The sequence below is a fragment of the Herpailurus yagouaroundi genome, unplaced genomic scaffold (genome assembly GCF_014898765.1).
Source record: "Herpailurus yagouaroundi ecotype Mexico unplaced genomic scaffold, PumYag 187, whole genome shotgun sequence".
In the NCBI taxonomy this organism is placed as follows: Eukaryota; Metazoa; Chordata; class Mammalia; order Carnivora; family Felidae; genus Herpailurus; species Herpailurus yagouaroundi.
In genome coordinates this window covers 32,897,906-32,919,803 of record NW_024412418.1, presented here as the reverse complement: position 1 = coordinate 32,919,803, position 21,898 = coordinate 32,897,906, and the positions used below count along the sequence as shown (strand labels likewise).

At 36.4% G+C, this 21,898-nt stretch overlaps 1 protein-coding gene and 1 pseudogene across 2 annotated transcripts in view; one reads left to right on the top strand and one right to left on the bottom strand.

The window, feature by feature from the left end:
• PIK3C2A (phosphatidylinositol-4-phosphate 3-kinase catalytic subunit type 2 alpha) overlaps window positions 1-21,898 on the bottom strand; it is a 201,740-nt gene that overhangs the window by 15,914 nt on the left and 163,928 nt on the right. For both annotated transcript variants that reach the window (XM_040495704.1, XM_040495703.1), the window contains 9 exons: window positions 17,612-17,723; window positions 17,080-17,225; window positions 15,295-15,483; window positions 14,321-14,414; window positions 13,692-13,786; window positions 13,161-13,341; window positions 8,690-8,794; window positions 6,761-6,853; window positions 5,352-5,481 (listed from right to left, as the gene is read on the bottom strand). In XM_040495704.1, the coding sequence (XP_040351638.1) occupies window positions 5,352-5,481; window positions 6,761-6,853; window positions 8,690-8,794; window positions 13,161-13,341; window positions 13,692-13,786; window positions 14,321-14,414; window positions 15,295-15,483; window positions 17,080-17,225; window positions 17,612-17,723 (1,145 nt within the window). The remainder of the gene's footprint in view (window positions 1-5,351; window positions 5,482-6,760; window positions 6,854-8,689; window positions 8,795-13,160; window positions 13,342-13,691; window positions 13,787-14,320; window positions 14,415-15,294; window positions 15,484-17,079; window positions 17,226-17,611; window positions 17,724-21,898) is intronic.
• Window positions 9,436-10,168, top strand: LOC121043897 (peptidyl-prolyl cis-trans isomerase NIMA-interacting 4-like; annotated as a pseudogene).

The following is a 21,898-nucleotide window of genomic DNA, read 5'->3' as shown; positions in this document are numbered from 1 at the left end:
AAAAATAAAATAAACATTTGTTGTACTTTTTTTAATGTTTATTTTTTGAGAGCATGAGTTGGGGAGGGGCAGAGGATCCAAAGCAGCCTCCATGCTGACACCAGACAGCCCAATGTGGGGCTTGAACTCAAGAACCATGAGATCATGACCTGAGCTGAAGTCAGACACCTGAGTCACCCAGGTGCCCCAATAAACAAACATTAAAAAAAATTATAGCTTTCAATCTTAGACATGAGATACCAGTTAGGAATTATCATTAAAAAAAATCAAGTCTCTTAAATACAGAGAACAAACAGAGGGTTGCTGGAGGGAACAGGGATAGGCTAAATGGGTAAGGGGCATTAAGGAATCTACTTTGAAATCATTGCTGCACTACATGATAACTAACTTGGATGTAAATTAAAACATAAATAAATAATTAAAAAAAAAAGAATAGGGGCGCCTGAGTGGCTCAGTCGGTTAGCCTCAGGTCATGATCTCGTGGTTTGTGAGTTCGAGCCCTGTGTCGGGCTCTGTGCTGAGAGCTCAGAGCCTGGAGCCTGCTTCGGATTCTGTGTCTCCCTCTCTCTCTGCCCCTCCCCTGCTCATGCTCTGTTTCTGTCTCAAAAATAGATAAAAACATTAAAAAAAATTAAAAAAAAAAGAATAGTATCTACTTCAAAGAGTTATTAATGAGTATTAAAGAAGTCTATGTGACATATTTAGCATGATGTTAGGTACATAGTAAAGTCTATCCAATGGTAACTATTTTTATTATGATAATTATTATATTAACTCCTATAAAATTCTCTTTCTTTCCTTCCCCCACTTGCACTGTTTGTCTCTCTCAAAATAAACTTTAAAAGCTAAACATTAAAAAATTGTAAAAATGGTAGATTTTAAATAAAATAAACAAATAAAAAAACAAATAAAGTCTGGAAGCCCATGCTAGAAAATCTGAGCAATCAAAATTTTTTTATTTTCAGAAGTACCCAAAATTTAACAGCTGAATTTGACTATTTGAGACTCTACAGTTTATACAACCATGTGCTACACACTCCCAAGAATAACAATTTTAATTACAAATTAGAGGATTCTGACCTAGTTAATAAAGTTACTTGTAAGATATGTGCCATCCCATTTCAGTACAAAAAAGCTTACTCTGATCATGTATTTGGGAAATGATGCAATGTTTCAGAGTACACTAAGCCCTTTCAAAGGGAAGAGCAGATTAAGATTGTCCTTGTGATAATGTGTAAATCTCCAGTATGTGTTATTTGTCTTCCTAACTGAAAATGTAAATGCCTGGCTAGGCAAATCATTTTTTATTTTCCTTACTTTTTAAAAAAAATGTTTATTTTGGGGCGCCTGGGTGGCGCAGTCGGTTGAGCGTCCGACTTCAGCCAGGTCACGATCTCGCGGTCCGTGAGTTCGAGCCCCGCGTCAGGCTCTGGGCTGGTGGCTCAGAGCCTGGAGCCTGTTTCCAATTCTGTGTTTCCCTCTCTCTCTGCCCCTCCCCCGTTCATGCTCTGTCTCTCTCTGTCCGAAAAATAAATAAATGTTGAAAAAAAAAATTTAAAAAAATGTTTATTTTGAGAGAGAGAGAATGTGCACGAGCATGTGAGCAGGGGAGGGAAGAGACAGCAAGAGGTAGAGAGAGAAGCCCAACCAGGCTCCTCACTGCCAGTGTGGGGCCGCACGTAGCAATCCCACAAACTGTGAGATCATGACCTGAGGAGCCACCCAGGCACCCCATATTTTCTCTACTTTTAAAACAAATAAATTTTAAAACAAATACACTTTTGAAACAAATAAATTATGGGACATTTACATAAGGGAATACAATGAAGTAGATCTCTATGTACTTATGCTTAAAAATATGCTATTAAATACAAAATCCAGATGGAGAACTGTCCTTTTGTGTTTAAAAGAAAGATTATGTATGTTAGAATATCATGCATGTTAGAATATATACAAAATAGTCCCATAAGGCTATGTAAGCGGCTTTATTTTGGAAGTAGGATGCCTAGGATTAAAAATGGAGGTGTGGGAGAAACTAAGATTTACTTTTCAATTTATTCTATTACATGCTACACAGATATTTTACTATGTGCATGAAATATTTCTATAACTAATTTGTTTAATGTATTTTAAAAACCAAGGAAATGCAGTAGTGTCAAAATAACGATATGGACACAAAGACTTGCTTCAGACAAAGGGCTGGAAGAAAGCAAGTTGGCCAAGGCCTTCAGACCACCCCAAAACAAAGTATGCAGGGCCAGGTTTTTTTTGTTGTTGTTGTTTTAATTTTTTTTTCAACGTTTATTTATTTTTGGGACAGAGAGAGACAGAGCATGAACAGGGGAGGGGCAGAGAGAGAGAGGGAGACACAGAATCGGAAACAGGTTCCAGGCTATGAGCCATCAGCCCAGAGCCCGACGCGGGGCTCGAACTCACGGACCCCGAGATCGTGACCTGGCTGAAGTCGGACGCTTAACCGACTGCGCCACCCAGGCGCCCCCAGGTTTTAATCCTAGTAGCCTGGCCAAACAACGCACAATGAATTCATTTGGATCTTCTATGTTGTTCTGGTTGTATCACCTAGTTTATAGTTCACAGTGACATCCCTTTTCTTTTTTTTTTTTTTTTCAACGTTTATTTATTTTTGGGACAGAGAGAGACAGAGCATGAACGGGGGAGGGGCAGAGAGAGAGGGAGACACAGAATCAGAAACAGGCTCCAGGCTCTGAGCCATCAGCCCAGAGCCCGACGCGGGGCTCGAACTCACGGACCGCGAGATCGTGACCTGGCTGAAGTCGGGAGCTTAACCGACTGCGCCACCCAAGCGCCCCAATGACATCCCTTTTCAATGAGCACCTGGACCTTGATTCTATGACAACATTTAATAAAAATTTTAATATGTGAATAAATTTTTAATTTTATAATCAAACATGCATAGATGCAAATTACTATGTGTAAAAACAGTGGACCAAAGTTCATAAAATATATAAAGTAATACCAGCTATGTAAGATACGGTCACTACCCTAAAGGAACTTACTATCAATCCAGTGGGGAAGATACAAAACATGTAGTAAATGCCTGGTGAGTATTTAAAGACAACTATTGAGTCTGAAGAAGTGAAGATTACTACAAATACTGAGATACTAGTTAAAAACTTCACAGAGGATGGAGATGTGATTTCTTCATTTGAAAAATAAGGACACTTGTGAGGGAGCACAAGTGAAAAGCTTAGACCAGGGCAAGACACAAAGTAAACACTCAACCATTAGAAACAACATAAAAAACATGAGGAATCTGCCTCCAAAGTTACATGGAATTCCATAAGAAGAAAGAAAAAGTTCAACTATATGAAATAAGTGTGGTGACAAAAAAAAAAAACAATCTAATGAAATGGCAGGCTCTCGTTGAGGAATTTTAATAAAACAACTTCCTTTTATGAAAAACAACCAGCAAGAATTCTTTAATTGACCGGGTTTCCTTTTTGACAAGATAAAGTATGTACATCCTAAACTAAGAAAGGAAAGTGATAAGGCTCTCATACTGTCCTGATGGATAAAATGGAGAAATGTGGAGTGGCTGATAACACAATAAAGTTGATGAGTAACTAATTAAAATACTTAGCAACTAAATAAAATGATTTAGCAATCATTTGAAAGGAAATCTCTAGTGACATGCCACAAGGGTTGGTCCTTAGTTCTCTCAAGCAAACATTTTTTCAATGACTTGGCAGAAGCTACAGAATGTATGTTCTTCAAATCAGTTCATGACACAAACTAAGAGGTTTAATGACAGATAACAAAAGTCAGATTTTAAAAAGAATCCAAACGGCTGAAAAGTAATGGATTAAATATAACAAGAAAGTTAATAGATAAGGTCCTACACTTGGGTTGAAGATACAAAATGCACAAGTATAGAACGGCCAAGGCATGATTTAGCAAGAGTTAGTATGATGGTTTTACTTGTTAAGTTCCACACTTGCAAGACTTTGCCCAGTTTGCATTCTACCAAGTCCAGGTGCCATTCTCAGAGACTGGATCACTTAAACCCTTTACAATGAAAACAATCAAATAATAAGGTAATCTAATGGCTAAAGAATTTGAAACTCAGGATCTGAGGCCACAATACTTTCATCATAAAGAAGGATTTGACTTAATTATATGATAGTCTAAAACAGAACTGGAACTGATGGGTAGAAGACACTAGGAGTCAGTTCCCATTCACCAGAATACAAGAAAACTTCTATAGTCATCAGAACTATCCAGGATAGGGCAGACCAACTTGAAATGCAGTTAAATTTCCTTAAGTATAGGCATTTAAGCATAAAATGAATGGCAAATATTAGAAGGATGATTAAATAATTTTTCAGGTGACTTTCTAGTGTCTATGATTAGATTCTGAGAAGCATTTCTCATTTCCACCAACTATAAATGATCTTTCCCTACTTTAAAACCCCATGGTACTGACTTTGTAATTTTTTTTTAGAGCTTTTAGCTTATTAAAGTATCTTCAAATTACTTTTTTATTTTTTTAAATTTTTTTTTAAAATGTTTATCTATTTTTGAGAGAGAGCGCGAGAGAGACAGCACAAGTAGGGGCAGAGAAAGAGGGAGACACAGAATCCGAAGCAGGCTCCAGGCTCTGAGCTGTCAGCACAGAGCCTGACACAGTGCTCTAACTGCAAGATCATGACGTGAGCCAAAGTTGGACACCTAACTGACTGAGCCACCTAGGGGCCCCTTTTTCAAATTATAGGTCTTTAATTGCTTCCTTCTAAATATAAGCACTCCATGTTATTAGCATTTTGTAGATAGATTAGCAACAAACATTTGTTGAATAAGAATAATGATAATAGTTACAATTTATTGAGTACCTAATATGTTTCACATACTGGGGTGTTTTATATTATCTCTTTAATTATCACAATTATTTCTGGGTGTAGTACTTTTACTATTCACACCAAACATGTGTGGTAAGGAAATGAACTTAACAAATAAGAAGACAAAGTCTGCCCTTAAGTAGAAAAAAATTTTGAAACCATTATTTTATTTTGCAGAAATGAAACCAAAGTTGGTTTAACTTAGACATGGCTTTAATTTTAAATCAAAAGCTGAAGACCATACAGTTTTCATTCAATCAATCAACAGACACCTCTGGTTATTGCAAAGCATTCATTGGGGCTACTCAATGACTTATTTGTGAACAAATAAATCAATAAAGTAACACGAAATTAAAGTAAGAAACAACTGAGATCATAGTGTTCAGCATCAGGACTCCCTCAGGGCAGGTACACTATGAGCTAAGTTCACAGAAAAGAAATAATAAGACACCAAGACAGAACTAACAGACTTACCTCGATCTCTGCCAGTTGAGAGGCATTTGAAAATTACCATCCTCAGATCTAGTCCTTCTTTAAGCCAGATCTTGTCCATAATCTTTATCATTTGTAAAGCTAACATATCTTGCCGAAGATCTTCACCAACCTTGGAATCAAAGAAACAAAATGAAACCTGTACCTTTCTAAAAGACTTAACTATGTTACATACTATTAAAGGCAGGGGGAGGGAGAAATAATAGAAAGAGTGAAGAATGAGATGAACAGAACTGCCTTTTTATTTTTCTGCAGCATTCCAGAAGAAATTACTTAACCTCTTCATGTCTCAATTTCCTGAACTATATACACTTTAGAGGATTAGATTTTATGGTATGTGAATCATATTCAATTTTTTAAAAGGCCAAAATGGAGGGTCTTTGTCATAACCAAAACATTCCATATTTAGACTGTATCAATGCCAATATCCTGATTGTGATATTATATGATAGCTTTGCAAGGTGTTATATTGAAAGAAACTGGGTAAAGGTACCCAGGATCTCTGTATAATTTCTTACAACAGGCTATGAATCTATAATTATCTCAAACTAAAAGTTTACTTAAAAAAAAAGTTAACCCTGCCAAAATAAATTCTAACTGGAATCACATCAAGTTTTCATTTTCTTTTTAAAATTGGATAAAATAACTTTAAGACACATAATGATGAATATATTTTTTTAAACTAGTTATGAAAAAAAGGAGATTTGCCTTAACTAATACTAAAACTTAATATATAAAATTTCTGTATTCAAATAGATGGTACTGTTTTAGAAAAAAGCAAATACATCAGTAAAATATAACCCAAACCAGATGTAAGTTAGGAGAAAAATATAAATATATTTTGCATTTACATTTATATATATATTTATATAAATATATGTTTATATTTTTATCAAAGATAGTTCAAGAAAAGCTATCTTTATGAACCTCCATTAACTCAATGAATTAATGAAAACTCTCCATTCTTTCTTCAAAATATACGAATTATTATCACAAGATGCAGAACTTTGGTAATAGGTTACTCGGTAGTGCTCCACTCCTGCTGCTTCTCACAGGTAAGTTATGTGTTTCCAAAAACCTGTGCCATTGCTCACAGTTGTGCGCTTTCACACAGCACAACTCCCAGGGGTGCCACTCACATGACAGTCTGTGTGAAAGGCACTGCATGCTGTTATGATGTGTTCAACCAGCAGGGCCTAGGTAGCAGCTCTAGCCCAGAGTTGCATTTGTTCCCAAATCTGTCTGGAAACAATTTATGTCAGCAATATTTTTTCACTTAATTACTCAATTTAATTAAATATTAAATAAAATTACTTTGCAATTTGGAAAAGGAATTTGAGAAAAGAATTTTTAAATTATCATTTTAAAACAAAGTAACCTCATTTGCTCACCTTAAACATGACATTAATTTCTTCCCCCATTGGATCAGCATTCACCATTGTCACTTTTAGGGGCACAGCATTAGAACTGAAGAAGGAACAGGACTACAAATACAACATTTTTAAGCATTAGAAAGATAACACTGGAATAAAAATGGGTTTAAGGTTTTTGTCCTAGGCATTTCTCCCTTCACTTGTTCCTCTGAATTAAGGCAAATGAAATAACACATGTGAACTGCTTTTTAGATCACCTAGCAGACAAGAGGTATTAAAAAAAAACTTTTTGAAACTGACTTAAACATAGCATATATAAGTAAAATATTACCTACTACTCTCTAAACAGAGAAGCAAAACCTTGAAAGCTTGAGACAAAAATTATTAAAATTTTGACCTTTAGAAGTGTCATAATTCTTCAACAGAGCATAAAATTTTGTATACTCTTACCTCTCCTCAATCAGTATGATCTAGAATGAGACCTCTACTTCTCCGTTTATGGTGCTCTTATAATTAATAATTAGCCATGCAATCAAATAGTGACACTAAATTTTAAAATTTCATTAGCAAAGAGCAAACCTTATTTTAAAATCAAACTGGTTAGGGGCGCCTGGGTGGCGCAGTCGGTTAAGCGTCCGACTTCAGCCAGGTCACGATCTCGCGGTCCCTGAGTTCGAGCCCCGCGTCAGGCTCTGGGCTGATGGCTCAGAGCCTGGAGCCTGTTTCCGATTCTGTGTCTCCCTCTCTCTCTGCCCCTCCCCCGTTCATGCTCTGTCTCTCTCTATCCCAAAAATAAATAAACGTTGAAAAAAAAAATTAAAAATAAAATAAAATAAAATAAAATCAAACTGGTTAAAAAAACTAATTTAAGACAGACCAATTAGGGGCACCTGTGTGGCTCAGTCAGTTAAGCGTCTGACTTTGGCTCAGGTCATGATCTCACAGTTCATGAGTTTGAGCCCCACATCAGGCTCTGTGCTGACAGCACAGAGCTTCTAACGTGCTCTGTCTTCTAATGCTCTGTCTTCCTCTCTCTCTGCCCCTCCCCAGCTTGTGCTCTGTCTCTGTCTCTCTCTCTCTCTCAAAAATAAACATACATTAAAAAAAAAAAAAAAAGACAGACCAATTAAGGGAAACAACAAACAAAACCCAAGGAGAAAATGTGACCCATCCCTAACATGACCCTCGTCAATGACATATGACTCAGGCACCCATGGTTAAATTTCAGTAAAGAGTAGCCATGTATCAACTTAAGAAATCAAATCCAAGACTCCTTTATGGATACTTAAACCCTAGCCTTTCAAAACCACAGACATTAATTGGTTGTCTTTGCTGAATTCGCTGCTTTTGCTCAATTCTGATGATTACTCAACTACTTTTTGATGGCTCTAAAAAGTTTTATAAACCTGGGAAGAGTCTAACTGACCATTCACATGGGAGGAAAAGAAAATGCCTATTTGTGACTGAATTACAACATATGCTTCCAAGGTACCATAGTAAAGAATAATTTGAGATGGGGGTGCCTGGGTGACTTAGTCGGTTGAACACCTGACTTCGGCTCAGGTCATGATTTTGTGGTTCTTGAGTTAGAGCCCCATGTCAGGCTCTGTGCTGACAGCTCAGAGCCTGGAACCTGCTTCAGATTCCCTCTCTCTCTGCCCCTCCCCAGCTCATGCTCTGTCTCTCTCAAAAGTGGATAAATGTTAAGAAAATTTTTTAAAAATTTTGAGAGAGTAAATAATTTTATATTGTTTTCTTTTAGGAATGGTGATTAAGTAAACATTACTGATATAAAGATGGATCTTATAAACAGACATCCATAAATACCTATATAACCAACCTATGAAGGTTTTATCCTCATTTGCTTTAAACATATCTGCCCATCTGCTTTCTTCCTACAAATTATTTTGAAATACAATATGAACTTATAAGCATTTTATGTGTCACCTTAATATTTAATTCTTTTGCAACAAGACTTGGTTTGAGAGGAAGACGGCATTTATTTCTTAAGAAAAAGGACTGTACTCGTTCCATACTCCTTTGGAGGACAACCTAGGAAAAGAGAATGATACTATAAGTACATAAAGAAAATGAAGATCAGGGGCACCTGGGTGGTTCAGTCGGTTGAGCATCCGACTTCAGCTCAGGTCACGATCTCAAGGTTTGTGAGTTCGAGCCCCGCGTCAGGCTCTGGGCTGATGGCTCAGAGCCTGGAGCCTGCTTCTGATTCTGTGTCTCCCTCTCTCTCTGCCCCTCTCCCATTCATGCTCTGTCTCTCTCTGTCTCAAAAATAAATAAACATTAAAAAAAAATAAAAAAAAAAGAAAATGAAGATCTATTTTTAAGACAAAAATATTATGATGTATCCTGGACCCACTCAATTTTTAAAATGTCCAACTGTCAAATGGTCAAAAAGAAGTTCCCAAAGAATTAATTTATTATGTACCCATAAAAAAACATGAAGTGTAACTATATGTCTTGACACAAATTCTCCAAGTAAAAAAAAAAACAAAAAACAAAAAAACAAAAACCAAAAAAAAGTAAAATTACCCAAAGAAATTAAAGATCTAAAAGAACAAAAAGACATCTTGTGTTCATGAAGTGGAAGACAATATTAAGACTGCAGTGTTTTCCAAATTAATCTGTAGACTCAACACAATTCTTATCAAAATTCCAACTTCCTTTTTGCAGAAATGTACAAGATGGTACTAAAACTCACACAGAATTGCAAGGGACTTCTGAATAGCATCCCCCCCCAAAAAACAAACAAACAAACAAACAAACAAACACCCTTGGAAAAGAACAAAGTTGGAGGACTCATATTTCCTATTTCCTAATTTCAAAACTTACTACAAAGCTACAGTAGTTAAAACAGTATGGCATACGGACAATCTCATATATCAATGGAATATAATTCAGAGTCCAGAAATAAACCTGTATGTCTACGGTCAACTGATTTTCAACAAGAATGCTGAGATCATTCATGGGAGAGAATGGTCTCTTCAACAAATGATGCTGGGAAGTTTCGAAGATGCTGCCCAAGGGAAAAAGCAGTTCCAGGAAAGGGAGGAAAGTGGGGAAAGTGGGGAGCAGCCTCTGGGAGTGACAGTTCTGACAAGAAGTCTCAGGGTCCCAAAGATGGTGGCAACTCAGTAAAGGTCAGACACATTCTGTGTGAAAAACATGGGAAAATCATGGAAACCATGGAAAACTTAAAGTCTGGAATGAGACTCAATGAAGTGGTCACACAGTATGGTGAAGATAAAGACAGGCAAGGGGGTGACTTGGGTTGGATGACCAGAGGTTCCATGGTGGGAACACTGTAACACGTAGCATTTGCCTTGCCTGTAAATGGGCTGAATAAGCCTGTGTTTACAAACCCTCCAGTGAAGATAATATATTATTATGGTTGAAGGGAGAAAATAAAACTATACGAAAGACTGGGGGAAAAAAAGCCCAAACAAGCAGTGCTAGGAAAACTGGATAACCACATGTAAAAGAATGAGTTATCTCAAAGCATATTAAAAAATACTCAAAATGGATCAAAGATTTACATATGAGCAAAACTATAAAACTATTAGAAGAAAACATAGGTGTGTATCTTTGTGACCTTAGATTTGGTAACAAATTCTTAGATATCAAATGCACAAGCAACAAAAATAAACCTCATAAAATTATTAACTTTTGTGCAAAAGACACCATCAAGGAAATAAAAAGATAATTCAAGGAACAGGAGAAAATATTTACAAACAGTATCTCCAATAAGGGTCTAATATCCCAAATGTTTAAGGAACAACTCAAAAACAAAAAGACAAACCAATTAATTAAAAGGGGGGAGGGGTGCCTGGGTGGCTCAGTCAGTTAAGCAACCGGCTCTTGATTTCAGCTCACATCATGAGCTGATTTCATGGCTCCAGGTTCATGAGATCAAGCCTCATGTCAGGCTCTGCACTGACAGCATAAAGCCTGCTTGGGATTCACTCTCTCCCTCTCTCTCTGCCCCTCCCCCACTCTCATGTACACTCTAAGTAAATAAATACATATATACACACAAAACTCTTCGGGCAGAAATTTCTCCCAAGAAGATATACAAATGGCAAACAAACACATAAAAATGTGCTCAAAACCATTAATCAGGGAAATGCAAGTCAAACCACAATGTGATACTACTTCACACCCACTAAGATGACTATAATTTCTTTTAAAAAGGCAGAAAATAACAAACGGTGAAGATGTGGAGAACTTGGAATCCTCATACAATGCTAGTAGGAATATAAAATGACGAAGCTGCTTCATATAAAAGTTTGTTGGTTCCTCACAAAGTTAAACACAGCATTGCTTTATGACTCAGTAATTCCACTCCTAGGTAAACTGAAAAGAGGTGTTCAAATAAAAACATACACAAGCATTCATAGCAGCATTATTCATGATAGCCAAATAGTGGAAACAAGCCAAATGTCCATCAACTGATGAATGGATAAACAAAATGTGGTATTATTCACACAATGGAACATTATTTAGCTATAAAAAGGAGCAAAGTACTCATATATGCTAGAATATATGAAACCTTGAAAATATTAGGTAGTGGCGGCTGGGTGGCTCAGTTGGTTAAGCTTCCAACTCTTGGTTTCAGTTCAGGTTATGATATCATTGATCAAGCCCCATGTTGGGCTCTATGCTGGCAGCACAAAGCCTGGAGCCTGCTCTCTCTGCCCCTCCCTTACTCATACTCTGTCTCTCTCAATAATAAATAGACATTTTAAAAATTGGGGGGAGTGGAAAAGAAAAAAATAGGCAAATTGAAAGAAACTGGACACAAAGTCCACATATTGTGTAATTCCACTTAAATGAAATGTCCAGAATAGGTAAATCCATAGAGATAGAAAGCAGATTAATGCTTACCAGGGCTTGGGAGGAGGAGGGAATGAGAACTGAGAGGTTAGTGGGTATAGGCTTTCTTTCTGGTATGATGAAAATGTTCTGGAATTAGTGGTGGTGGTTGTATAACACTGTGAATGTACTAAAACCTAATGATTTAAAGTGATGAGTGTTATGTGAATTTTACCTCAATAACAGTACGTGTGTGTGTTTCTATAAAAAATTTTTTTAAAAAACAAAAAAACTCCAAACATTTATACATGTACTTGTATGTATATACGTGTAAAGTCATATAAAAGACCAGAAGGGACATAAAGCAAACTATGAATAATAGATACCTAACAGAAAATGAAACTGGAAATTTTTTAATTTTTAAATTAAATTAATTTAAAATTTTAATTAAAAATTTTTTATTCTATGAGCTTCTTTATTATTTGGACTTTTTAAACATCAGCATCAACTCATACTTGCATTACTTTTTTTAACGTTTGTTTACTTTTGAGATAGAGAGAGAGAGAAAGCAAGTGGGAAAGGGGCAGAGAGAGGGGGAGAGAATCCCAAGCAGGCTCCATGCTGACATCACAGAGCCCGACAGGGGGCTCAATCTCACAAACTACTAGATCATGACCTGAGCCAAAATGAAGAGTCAGACTCTTAACTGACTGAGCCGCCCAGGCGCCCCTGATTTTTCTTCTTTTTGGGGGGCTGAGTAATATTCTATGGTAAATATATATACCACATCTTCTTTATCCATTCATCAGTCAATGAACATTTAGGCTCTCTCCATAGTTTGGCTATTGTTGATAATGCTGCTATAAACATTGGGGTGCATGTACCCCTTTGAATCTGTATTTTGGTATCCTCTAGGTAAATACATAATAGTGCAATTGCTAGATTATAGGGTAGTTCCATTTTTAGTTTTTTGAGGAACCTCCATACTCATCTCCAGAGTGGCTGCAGCAGGTTGCATTCCCAACAGCAATGACATGGATGGAGCTAGAATGTATAATGCTAAGCAAATTAAGTCAATCAGAGAAAGAAAAATACCATATGATTTCACTCATATGTGGATTTTAAGAAACAAAACAGATGATCATATGGGAAGGGCAGTGAAGGGAAGAGAGGGAAACAAACCACAAGAGACTCTTAATGACAGAGAACAAACTGAGGGTTGATGGAGGAGGGAGATTGGCTAGGTAGGTGATTGGGTACCAAGGAGGGTACTTGTTGTGATAAGCACTGGGTATTGTATCAAAGTGATGAATTACTGAATTCTACTCCTGAAATAAATATTGCACTATATGTTACTAACTAAAATTTAACTAAAAAAAATAATAAAATTTTAAAAATCATTGATTTTCTGAGTTCGACTGCAAAAATCTTTCCCTGTGGTTTTAAACAACCTTTGAATTATCTGTTCAAAACAGCATAGGTGTAATTAGATTCTACTGGATGTCTACTGATAAAGAGTAACAATTCATCAGCAGTGTAAAGATCCTTTAACATCGAAATATTTATATTCCCACTTATGGGTACATACCTGTCTGGCTGATCCACTAGCCTGCCTTACTTTTTCTGCTACTCCTCCTAAAAGCTGTACAAGTTTTGTCTGCTTCAAAAGTTCTTCTCTGAGTCCTTTTCCTCCTATTGAGAGGAGAGCACCCAAAACATGTTCATATCGGGCACCAAACTGTGCATCATGCAGGGCATCCTTGAGGAGCCTAATACAGCAAAATATTTATGTCAGCCACTTCTGAAAACTGGATAAGTACTTCTGAAAAATCAACTTAGGTTCATTTTTTGGTATCGAGAATTTGTTTTAAGCTATATAAACAAGTAAAAACTTATTCACTATTATGGAGTTCTAACATGCCAAATATCTTTGCAATAAAGAGTCTTGTTATTTTTGGTTTTATTTCTAAGGACATAAAATTTAGCTTTGTAATGCCTTCAATAAAACATCTGGTATGGACAATAAGTAGTCTGGGCATACCATTTAGACTTTCAAAGTATATCATCTTTACAAATACTAAGAATGGAAATAAATTACTTAAAAAATTTTAAATCTTACCAATATAAATTGTGTGCTATCTGTATATTTCCCAATGCCCTGGACAGAAGGAAGCGCACTAATGAACTGTTCAAGTAAATTTCGTATTTCAAAGCCTATGCATGAAAGAAAGTAAGAATTACTAGTTGTCAAACCCATACTCCACTATCAGGATAAAATTATCAAAGGAGAAACTATAAAAAGCAAGTATTAGTCTTGTTGATTTAAGGTAACACTGGAAAATGAAAAAGTGAATTAACTTAGGCTAAATTAATGAAATCAAGCAGAAAAGTGTAGATTTGGGAACAATAATTCATTACCTATATTTAAATGGCTAGGAAAGAAAAATTAAAGAAAAGCTCAAGCCTGGTTTGTTTGAGAATCTAAAAATCTGAAGATTAAAAATCCAGGTACATATAATATTCAAGTGGGGCAGCTAACAACAGTGGGAAAAAAATTCATACTATATCCAAATGTAATGTACTTCAACCTTCCCACAAAAGTACTTTTAATCAAAACAGAAGGGGGATGCTTTAGCAAGTTCCCTACTCATAAAAAAATGAGTGGAGTAAGGTGGGCAGGCAACCTAGTAAAAAAAAAACAAAAAACAAAAAACAAAACAAAAAAAACAAAAAACAAAAAAAACTCACCTGCACAAACTGTGGAAGAAGATCAGTAAGCTCATCATCACTTATGGCCTCAATCCAGGTCACAGCTATGGACCTCACTTCCTGATCAGCAAATCTAGACAAATACCACAAAAATCAAGATTTGATGAAAATCTATATTTCCTGAAACACAATCTTAATCTATACCTGACAAAGAACACTCAAATAGCTCTTTATTCAAAAGCAATGTGTTTCAGCAGCCTTTTCTGTTCATAGATTCTGTACACGTGTTGTAATAAAACCATCTTTTTTGCACCCAAAAAAACCCAAAAAACAATGTGTTTCTTCTTTTTTATTTTAGGAAGAAAATCTTACTGTACTATAAAAATTCAAATTCAGGACTGTTCACAAACCTTACCCTTATGAAAATTTTGACCCACATCATAAAAAATATAACAGATTATTAAAAATTTACAACTCTCGGGGCACCTGGGTGGCGCAGTCGGTTAAGCGTCCGACTTCAGCCAGGTCACGATCTCGCGGTCCGTGAGTTCGAGCCCCACGTCAGGCTCTGGGCTGATGGCTCGGAGCCTGGAGCCTGTTTCCGATTCTGTGTCTCCCTCTCTCTCTGCCCCTCCCCCATTCATGTTCTGTCTCTCTCTGTCCCAAAAATAAATAAACGTTGAAAAAAAAAATTAAAAAAAAAAATTTACAACTCTCTCTTTAGATTAGTTTTAAATGATGACATCTTTTTTATTTTTTTAAAGTAAACTCTACACCCAATATGGGGCTCAAACTCACGACCTCTGAGATCAAGGGTCCCATGTTCTACCAACTGAGCCAACCAAGCACCCTGTGACATCTCTTTTTAAGAACCTCAACACAGAAAATATGTTTGCAAAAATATACATTTACACATTTACACTGAATTGCTTTCATGTCCTACAACTTAATACACCTTACTGGAAAAACTGACAACAGAACAGAACAAGTACATTCAGTCATGGTTAACTTACTTTGAATCAAGTAGTTCCAATGCAGTCAGTGGGTTCAATGGAGGCCACTGCTGAAGCAGTGAGTAAGTTTTGGCAAGATTAACCCATTTCCAGTTTGGGGCACTTGCTAGTACTTTAGGAAGACAATTTGGGTGTTTGAGGCAATAATAACGTTTGTCCCACAAAAAGGCTTTATCTTCTTTAGAAAGTCTGCATATATAATAGAATTAAATTACTTCTCAATATCATAATGATGGCTATAATTTCAATGATTAAAAATACAAAGGAGAAATTTATTCATTTTAGGACAGCCACTTCTTGGTAGAATCATTAATACCAACTTGGAATAGAAAAATGCAATGTACAGCAAACACCACTAATTTACCCTAATTTGGGGGATAGAAAGAAATCATTGTGCCTTGATAAAAGAGTCTTAGTTATGAGAATGAAGGATAATTCAGTACAATAAAAATATTATTGGGCTCTAACCAGATGCCAACGACTAGAAATCAGAATTGAATAAGCAGAACCCATGCTAAGAGAAAGCAAGGATTTCATCCATTTTATACAACTAAAATCAAATGTCATGCAAAAAAAAAATGCTATTTTAGAAGATGATTTTAGAAGATGATTATTCAGTTCAAATGAGGAATATTAAAAATAAGAAGTACTTGTTTTGGAGACTTAGTCTTAAAAACAAATGTTGATGTGACAAAATATTTCACTACTTTACCACCCATCCATCTACTTTTGTGTATACATTTACTGATGTATTCATTTCGTGTGGAGTACTGAAAAAAATTCAAATATTGCAAAAAGGTACACAGTGAAGTCTCTCCTTCCAGCTCTCCTCCAGTGGCAACTAATAAGCGTGCACATCCTTCCAGGGATAGTCTATTTGTATAGAAGCATATACAGAGGTATATATGCTTTTTTTTTCTTTATGTAAGTGGTAACACACGATATACACTACTCTGCTCCTTGCTTTCTTCATTTAACATATCTTGCATATTATTACATATAACTATAAGTTCATTCTTAATAGTTACACAGTACTCTATTGGATAAATATACCATAATTAAACCTCTATTGATGGACATTCCCTGTCACTCTCACAATAATCCAAATACTGCAATGAATATTCTTGAGTCCATACGCAAACATAAAAATTTTCTCTAAGGTATATAATTAACTGGAAGCGTAGCTGATAGGTTACAAACTACATACATGGTAACCTTTTATAGATTTTGCCACAGTGCTCTCCAAAAGCCCTTTAGCCAACAGTATAATTCCCTTTTTTTGATAACCTCACTAACGCTTATATAGTGAGACATTTTTCAACCAAGTGATGTGTATAAAATGTTATCTTGTATTAATTTTCATTTCCTTCATTACTGAGAGGTAAAACATCTTTTTAGATATTTAAAAGGCATTGTTATTTCTTTTCCAAAAAATTATCTACTCATATTCTTTGTCTACTACTAAGTTATTGGTTTTCTATTGAAAAGGTTCTTCATATATATTTTTTAGGGTTCTTTATATATTTAAAAATTAATCTACTGATATTTATGGTAAATTTAGTTCTCAATGTTGTTTGCCTTTTGATCATGTGTAAATTTGACTTGAACACATTTCTAAAGTCTTATGTAGTCATACGGTCTTTTTATGTAATTAAAAACAAACAAAAAACTTCCCATACCAAGAACATTGCTAAATCATGAAATAAATCAGGGCATTTAATAAAATATTAATTTGAAATTTACTATAAGAAATACCCAGGCAAAACAAAAATCAAACGAGCATACCCAAGTGATGAGTCTCTATGAAGAATATCAGAAAGTTTCCCTTTTGTATCATTCTCCAATGTTTCTAAGTTGTGTTGCTGTATAAGGCTTCTGTCAACTTGAGGAGTAGTATAAATGACATCAAATGTAGGAGAAGGAAAATCAACCTTAAAAATTTAACAGAAGTTGATGAGATTGAAGCTAAATAATCCACATATCTCCCACATTCATTTGTCTTTGAAAAAACTGATTTTTCTTAGCCACCAGGGTGATTATTACATTGAATATTGAATTAATGCTTCTGTCCTTTTGTTGAAAGTGATTGCCATCGTTGGTAATTCTCAAAAGCACATATATTGCTTGGGATGGGTACACTTTTTACTGTTTCTCAGAAATAGGAAATGGTTTATTAACATTTAAATAGAAGATAAGCCATAAGATGCAAACAAGATCAATTATGCTACTTTAGTAACAATCCAAATAATGGTACACATATACATCTTATTAAGAAATTTAAATTTAAATCTCTCCATGTATCAAGAAGTACCATTACCTGTAATACTATTCTTTCCATCACATACCCTTTTTTGGGTATTGTTCCAGGAATAGGATTTGTATGTGACGAAGTCCAAAGATATAGAAGCTTAGTTCCACATGTTAAAAACCTTCATGAATATAAACAGAAGAATACTGTAGTTTTCATTTAAAAACTTCAAAACTCACATCACACGGTAATGAATTTTAAATGCTGGTATCTAAACACTAAGCATACATTTGATAAAAAGAGTATCATCTTTAAGAACATATCAGAATCACTCTCCACAGTGTATGAATACTGTAGGTAGGTAAATGTACTGCGTAGGGGTGGAACAAAGGGAGAGGAGAAAGAAAGAATGTATCTTGGGATGAATGGGTTTATGGATAGAACACAAAATGGTAGACTCAAAGTCATCTGCCCCCAAAACAGCTTTTATAAATAGAAAGGTGAAGGATAGTCTTTGAAGATCATCTACAATGGAATACATCTCAAGATACCAGTTTGGATTACAGAACGGCTCCCTGACTTTTGCCATAAGAACAAAACCACATGCCAATAAAAAGCAGGGGTGGGGGCGGGGGGAGGATGTTCAGCTCAGGTCATGAACTCATGGTTTCAAGCCCCATATGGGGCTCCATGCTGACAGTGCAGAGCCTACTTGGGATTTTCTGTATCCTTCTCTCTGCCCCTCCCCCATTCACACTGTCTCTGTCTGTCTCTGTCTCTCTCTCTCTGAAAATAAATGAATGAATGAATGAATGACTGAATGAATAAATAAATAAATAAATAAATAAGCAAGCTTTTTAAAAAGAGGGGGGGCACCTGGGTGGCTCAGTCTGTTGAGCATCTGAATCTTGATTTTGGCTCAGGTCACAATCCCTGCATCGGGCTCTGCGCTGAGCATGGAGCCTGCTTAGGATCCTCTCTCTTTCTCCCTCTCCTTCCCTCTGTCCCTCCTCCCCACTTTGAGCTTTCTAAAATAAAACAAAAAACAAACAAACAAACAAACAAAAATACATGGCAAGAAAACCAATACCTACCTCATAGCAAAGCCACTAAACGTTCTAGATGAGAAGTTGTATCTGTGCCAGGGGCCAGATGGCAAATATTTGGGGCCTTTTGGGTCAATCTGTTGCAGAGACTCAACTCTGCTGTTACAGTGCAAAAGTAGCCCTGAACAATACATAAATAAATGTGTGCTGTGTTTTAACAAAACTATATTTACAAAAAACAGGCAGTGTGCTGCAATATGCTGACAGTTGCCCTAGACTATAATTTATGGCCTACTTTTTGAGAGATAGAGAAAAAGCTCCTGTGTGAGCAGGGGAGGGGCAGAGAGAGAGAAAAAGAGAGAATTCCCAAGCAGGCTCCATGCTCTGTGTAGAGCCCGACACAGGGCTCAATCCCACAACCCTGAGATCATGACCTGAGCCAAAATCAAGAGTCAGACACTCAACTTAACTGACTGAGCCACTCAGGTGTTCCACCAGTTTACGGCCCACTTAAATTAAAAAGTTACCAACAAGACAATAATATATGTTTACATAGAAGAAATTTCTGAAACATAACATGAGATATATTAAAGTAGAAATATAAAATAAACTTCTAACTTTATTCATTTTATCCAAACAGCAAGTCTCCTTTCCAAAACTAGACTCCAGTTTTCTCTTATAGATTAAAACCCTTTAAATCTCTGACACATTACATTTTATATTCTTCAGATCTACCCCTCACCCTTAACTAGATTATTTTAAGGCAAATTCTGATCCTATTATTTCATCTATAAATACTTTTATATATCTCTAAACAATAAACACTTTTATTTTAAAATAAGTAAACACCATTATCACCCCTAAAATAATTAACAATAATTACTTAAAATCATTGCTATCTAGTCAGTATTCAAATTTCCCTGATTGTCTCACAAGTTATTTTTTTACAGTTGGTGGTTTGAATAAGGATCCAAACAAGATACAACATTTGCATTTCACTGATGTCTTTTAAAAAAAATTTTTTTTATGTTTATTTCTGACAGACAGAGACAGTGTGAACGGGGGAGGGGCAGGAGAGGAGAGAGCGAATCCCAAGCAGAATCCCAAGCAGGCTCCCCTCTGTCAGCACAAAGCAGAATCAGGGCTTGAACCCACAAAACTGTGATATCATGACCTGAGCCAAAACCAAAAGTCAGACGCTTAACCAACTGAGCCACCCAGGCACCCCCTGTTGATGTCTTTCTAAGTATATTTTAATTTAAGGGTCTAACTCAGGCCTGTCACCTGGTTTTGTAAATAAACTTTTATCAGAACAAAGCCACACTCATTCATTAACATATTGTCTCTTGCTGCTTTTGCTTTTTGTGACGGAGATTACAGTTAACCCATGAATAACACCCTTGAACTGTGCAGGTCCACTTATACATGGATTTTTTCAATAAATACAGTACTTGGACACATGGGTGGCTCAGTTGATTGAGCGTCCAACTCTTGATTTCAGCTCAGGTCATGATGTCACGGTTCAGTTTGTGAGATTGAGCCCTGCATCGGACTCACAGTCAGTACTGAGCCTGCTTAGGAGTCTTTCTCTCCCTCTGCTCCTCCCCTGCTTGAGCTTTCTTTCTCTCTCAAAATAAACTTAAAAAAAGTGTTCTTTTTAATACAGTACTATAAATGTATTTTCTCTCCCTTGTGATTTTCTTTTCTCTTTTAACTCACTATGTAACATATATTGATATACAAATTATGTGTTAATGGACTATTTGTTATCAATAAGACTTCTGGTCAATAGCAGGCTACTAGTTTAGTTTTTGGGAAGTCAAAGTTACATGCAGGTTTTTGACCTCATGGGGAGGGGGAAGGCACTGCTAACCTCCACGATGTTCAAGCGTCAACTGTATTATGATCTGCAAAGCCTAAACTACTTCTATCTGGTCCTCTTTACAGAAAAAGTCTGCTAACTCTTATTTTAAACTATACATTCTTTTGTTTATCCTCTGCCATTTATTGAAGAAACCAGGTCTTTTGTTCTAAGAATTTTCTATATCCTGGATTTTACTGATTGTATTCCTCTGGTGTCATTTAGGATGTCCCTTTATCTCCTATATTTTCAAAAAATAGTAGTTAGATCTAGAGGTTTGATCTGATTTAGGTTTAGTTATATGGCAAGAATACTTAATTCTTTAAAGGTAGTATTATATACTACTTTGTATTATATCCGTAAAGAGGCGCACTGTTTGGTTTACCTTTCTGTGAAGTTAAGGTAATCAGTTAGTTCAGGCACAGTCTAAACTATACATCATAAAGTTCCAGAAAAGGGAATCACTTAATGGTTTTAAGCAAGCACTGATAATCAGTGTGTAAATTAATGGTTTTTAACCAAGAGTGATTTTGCTCCCAGGGGACATGAGACACTTTTGGTTGGTAACTAGGGAGTACTATTGGCAAATAGCACGCAGAAGACAGAGATGCTGCCAAACATTCTACACAATGCATAGGACAGTCTCCCATAGCAAAGAATGATCCGGCCCAAAATATCAATTAGTGCCAAGACTGAGAAACACAGGCTTAAAATTGATGATTTCAGTTAAGACCTCATTTGTTATTGATGCTGACTGAAATGCCTCTAAGTTTTCTGGCTTTCCTCAGAGTGACTTCATCAGATTGTACACAAGTTGTACCTTAAACATAAATTGTTTTTTATTTTTATTTATTTATTTTTTTAATGTTTATTTCTGAGAGACAGAGACAGACAGACAGGCAGGGAGGGGCAGAGCGAGAGGGAGACACAGAATCTGAAGCAGGCTCTAGGCTTTCAGCTGTCAGCACAGAGCCTGACGTGGGGCTCGAACTCACGAACCATGAGATCATGACCTGAGCCAAAGATGGATGCTTAACTGACTGATACACCCAGGCTGCCCTATTTTTATTTTTTTAAAAAGCTTATTTATGGGGTGCCGGGGTGGCTCAGTCGGTTGAGAGTCCGACTTCAGCTCAGGTCATGATCTCGCAGTTCTTGAGTTCAAGCCCTGCATCGGGCTCTGTGCGGACAGCTCGGAGCATGGAGCCTGCTTCAGATTCTGTGTCTCCCTCTCTGCCCCTTCCCCACTCATGCTGTCTCTCTCTGTCTCTCAAAGATGAATAAACATTAAAGAAAAAAAAAGTTTTTTTAAAGCTTATTTTGAGACAGAGACAGCGCAAGGCAAGGAAGGGCAGAGAGGGACAGGGAGAGGGAGAGGGAGGGAGAGAGGGAGGGAGAGAGGGAGAGGGAGAGGGAGAGAGGGAGAGGGAGAGGGAGGGGGAGAGGGAG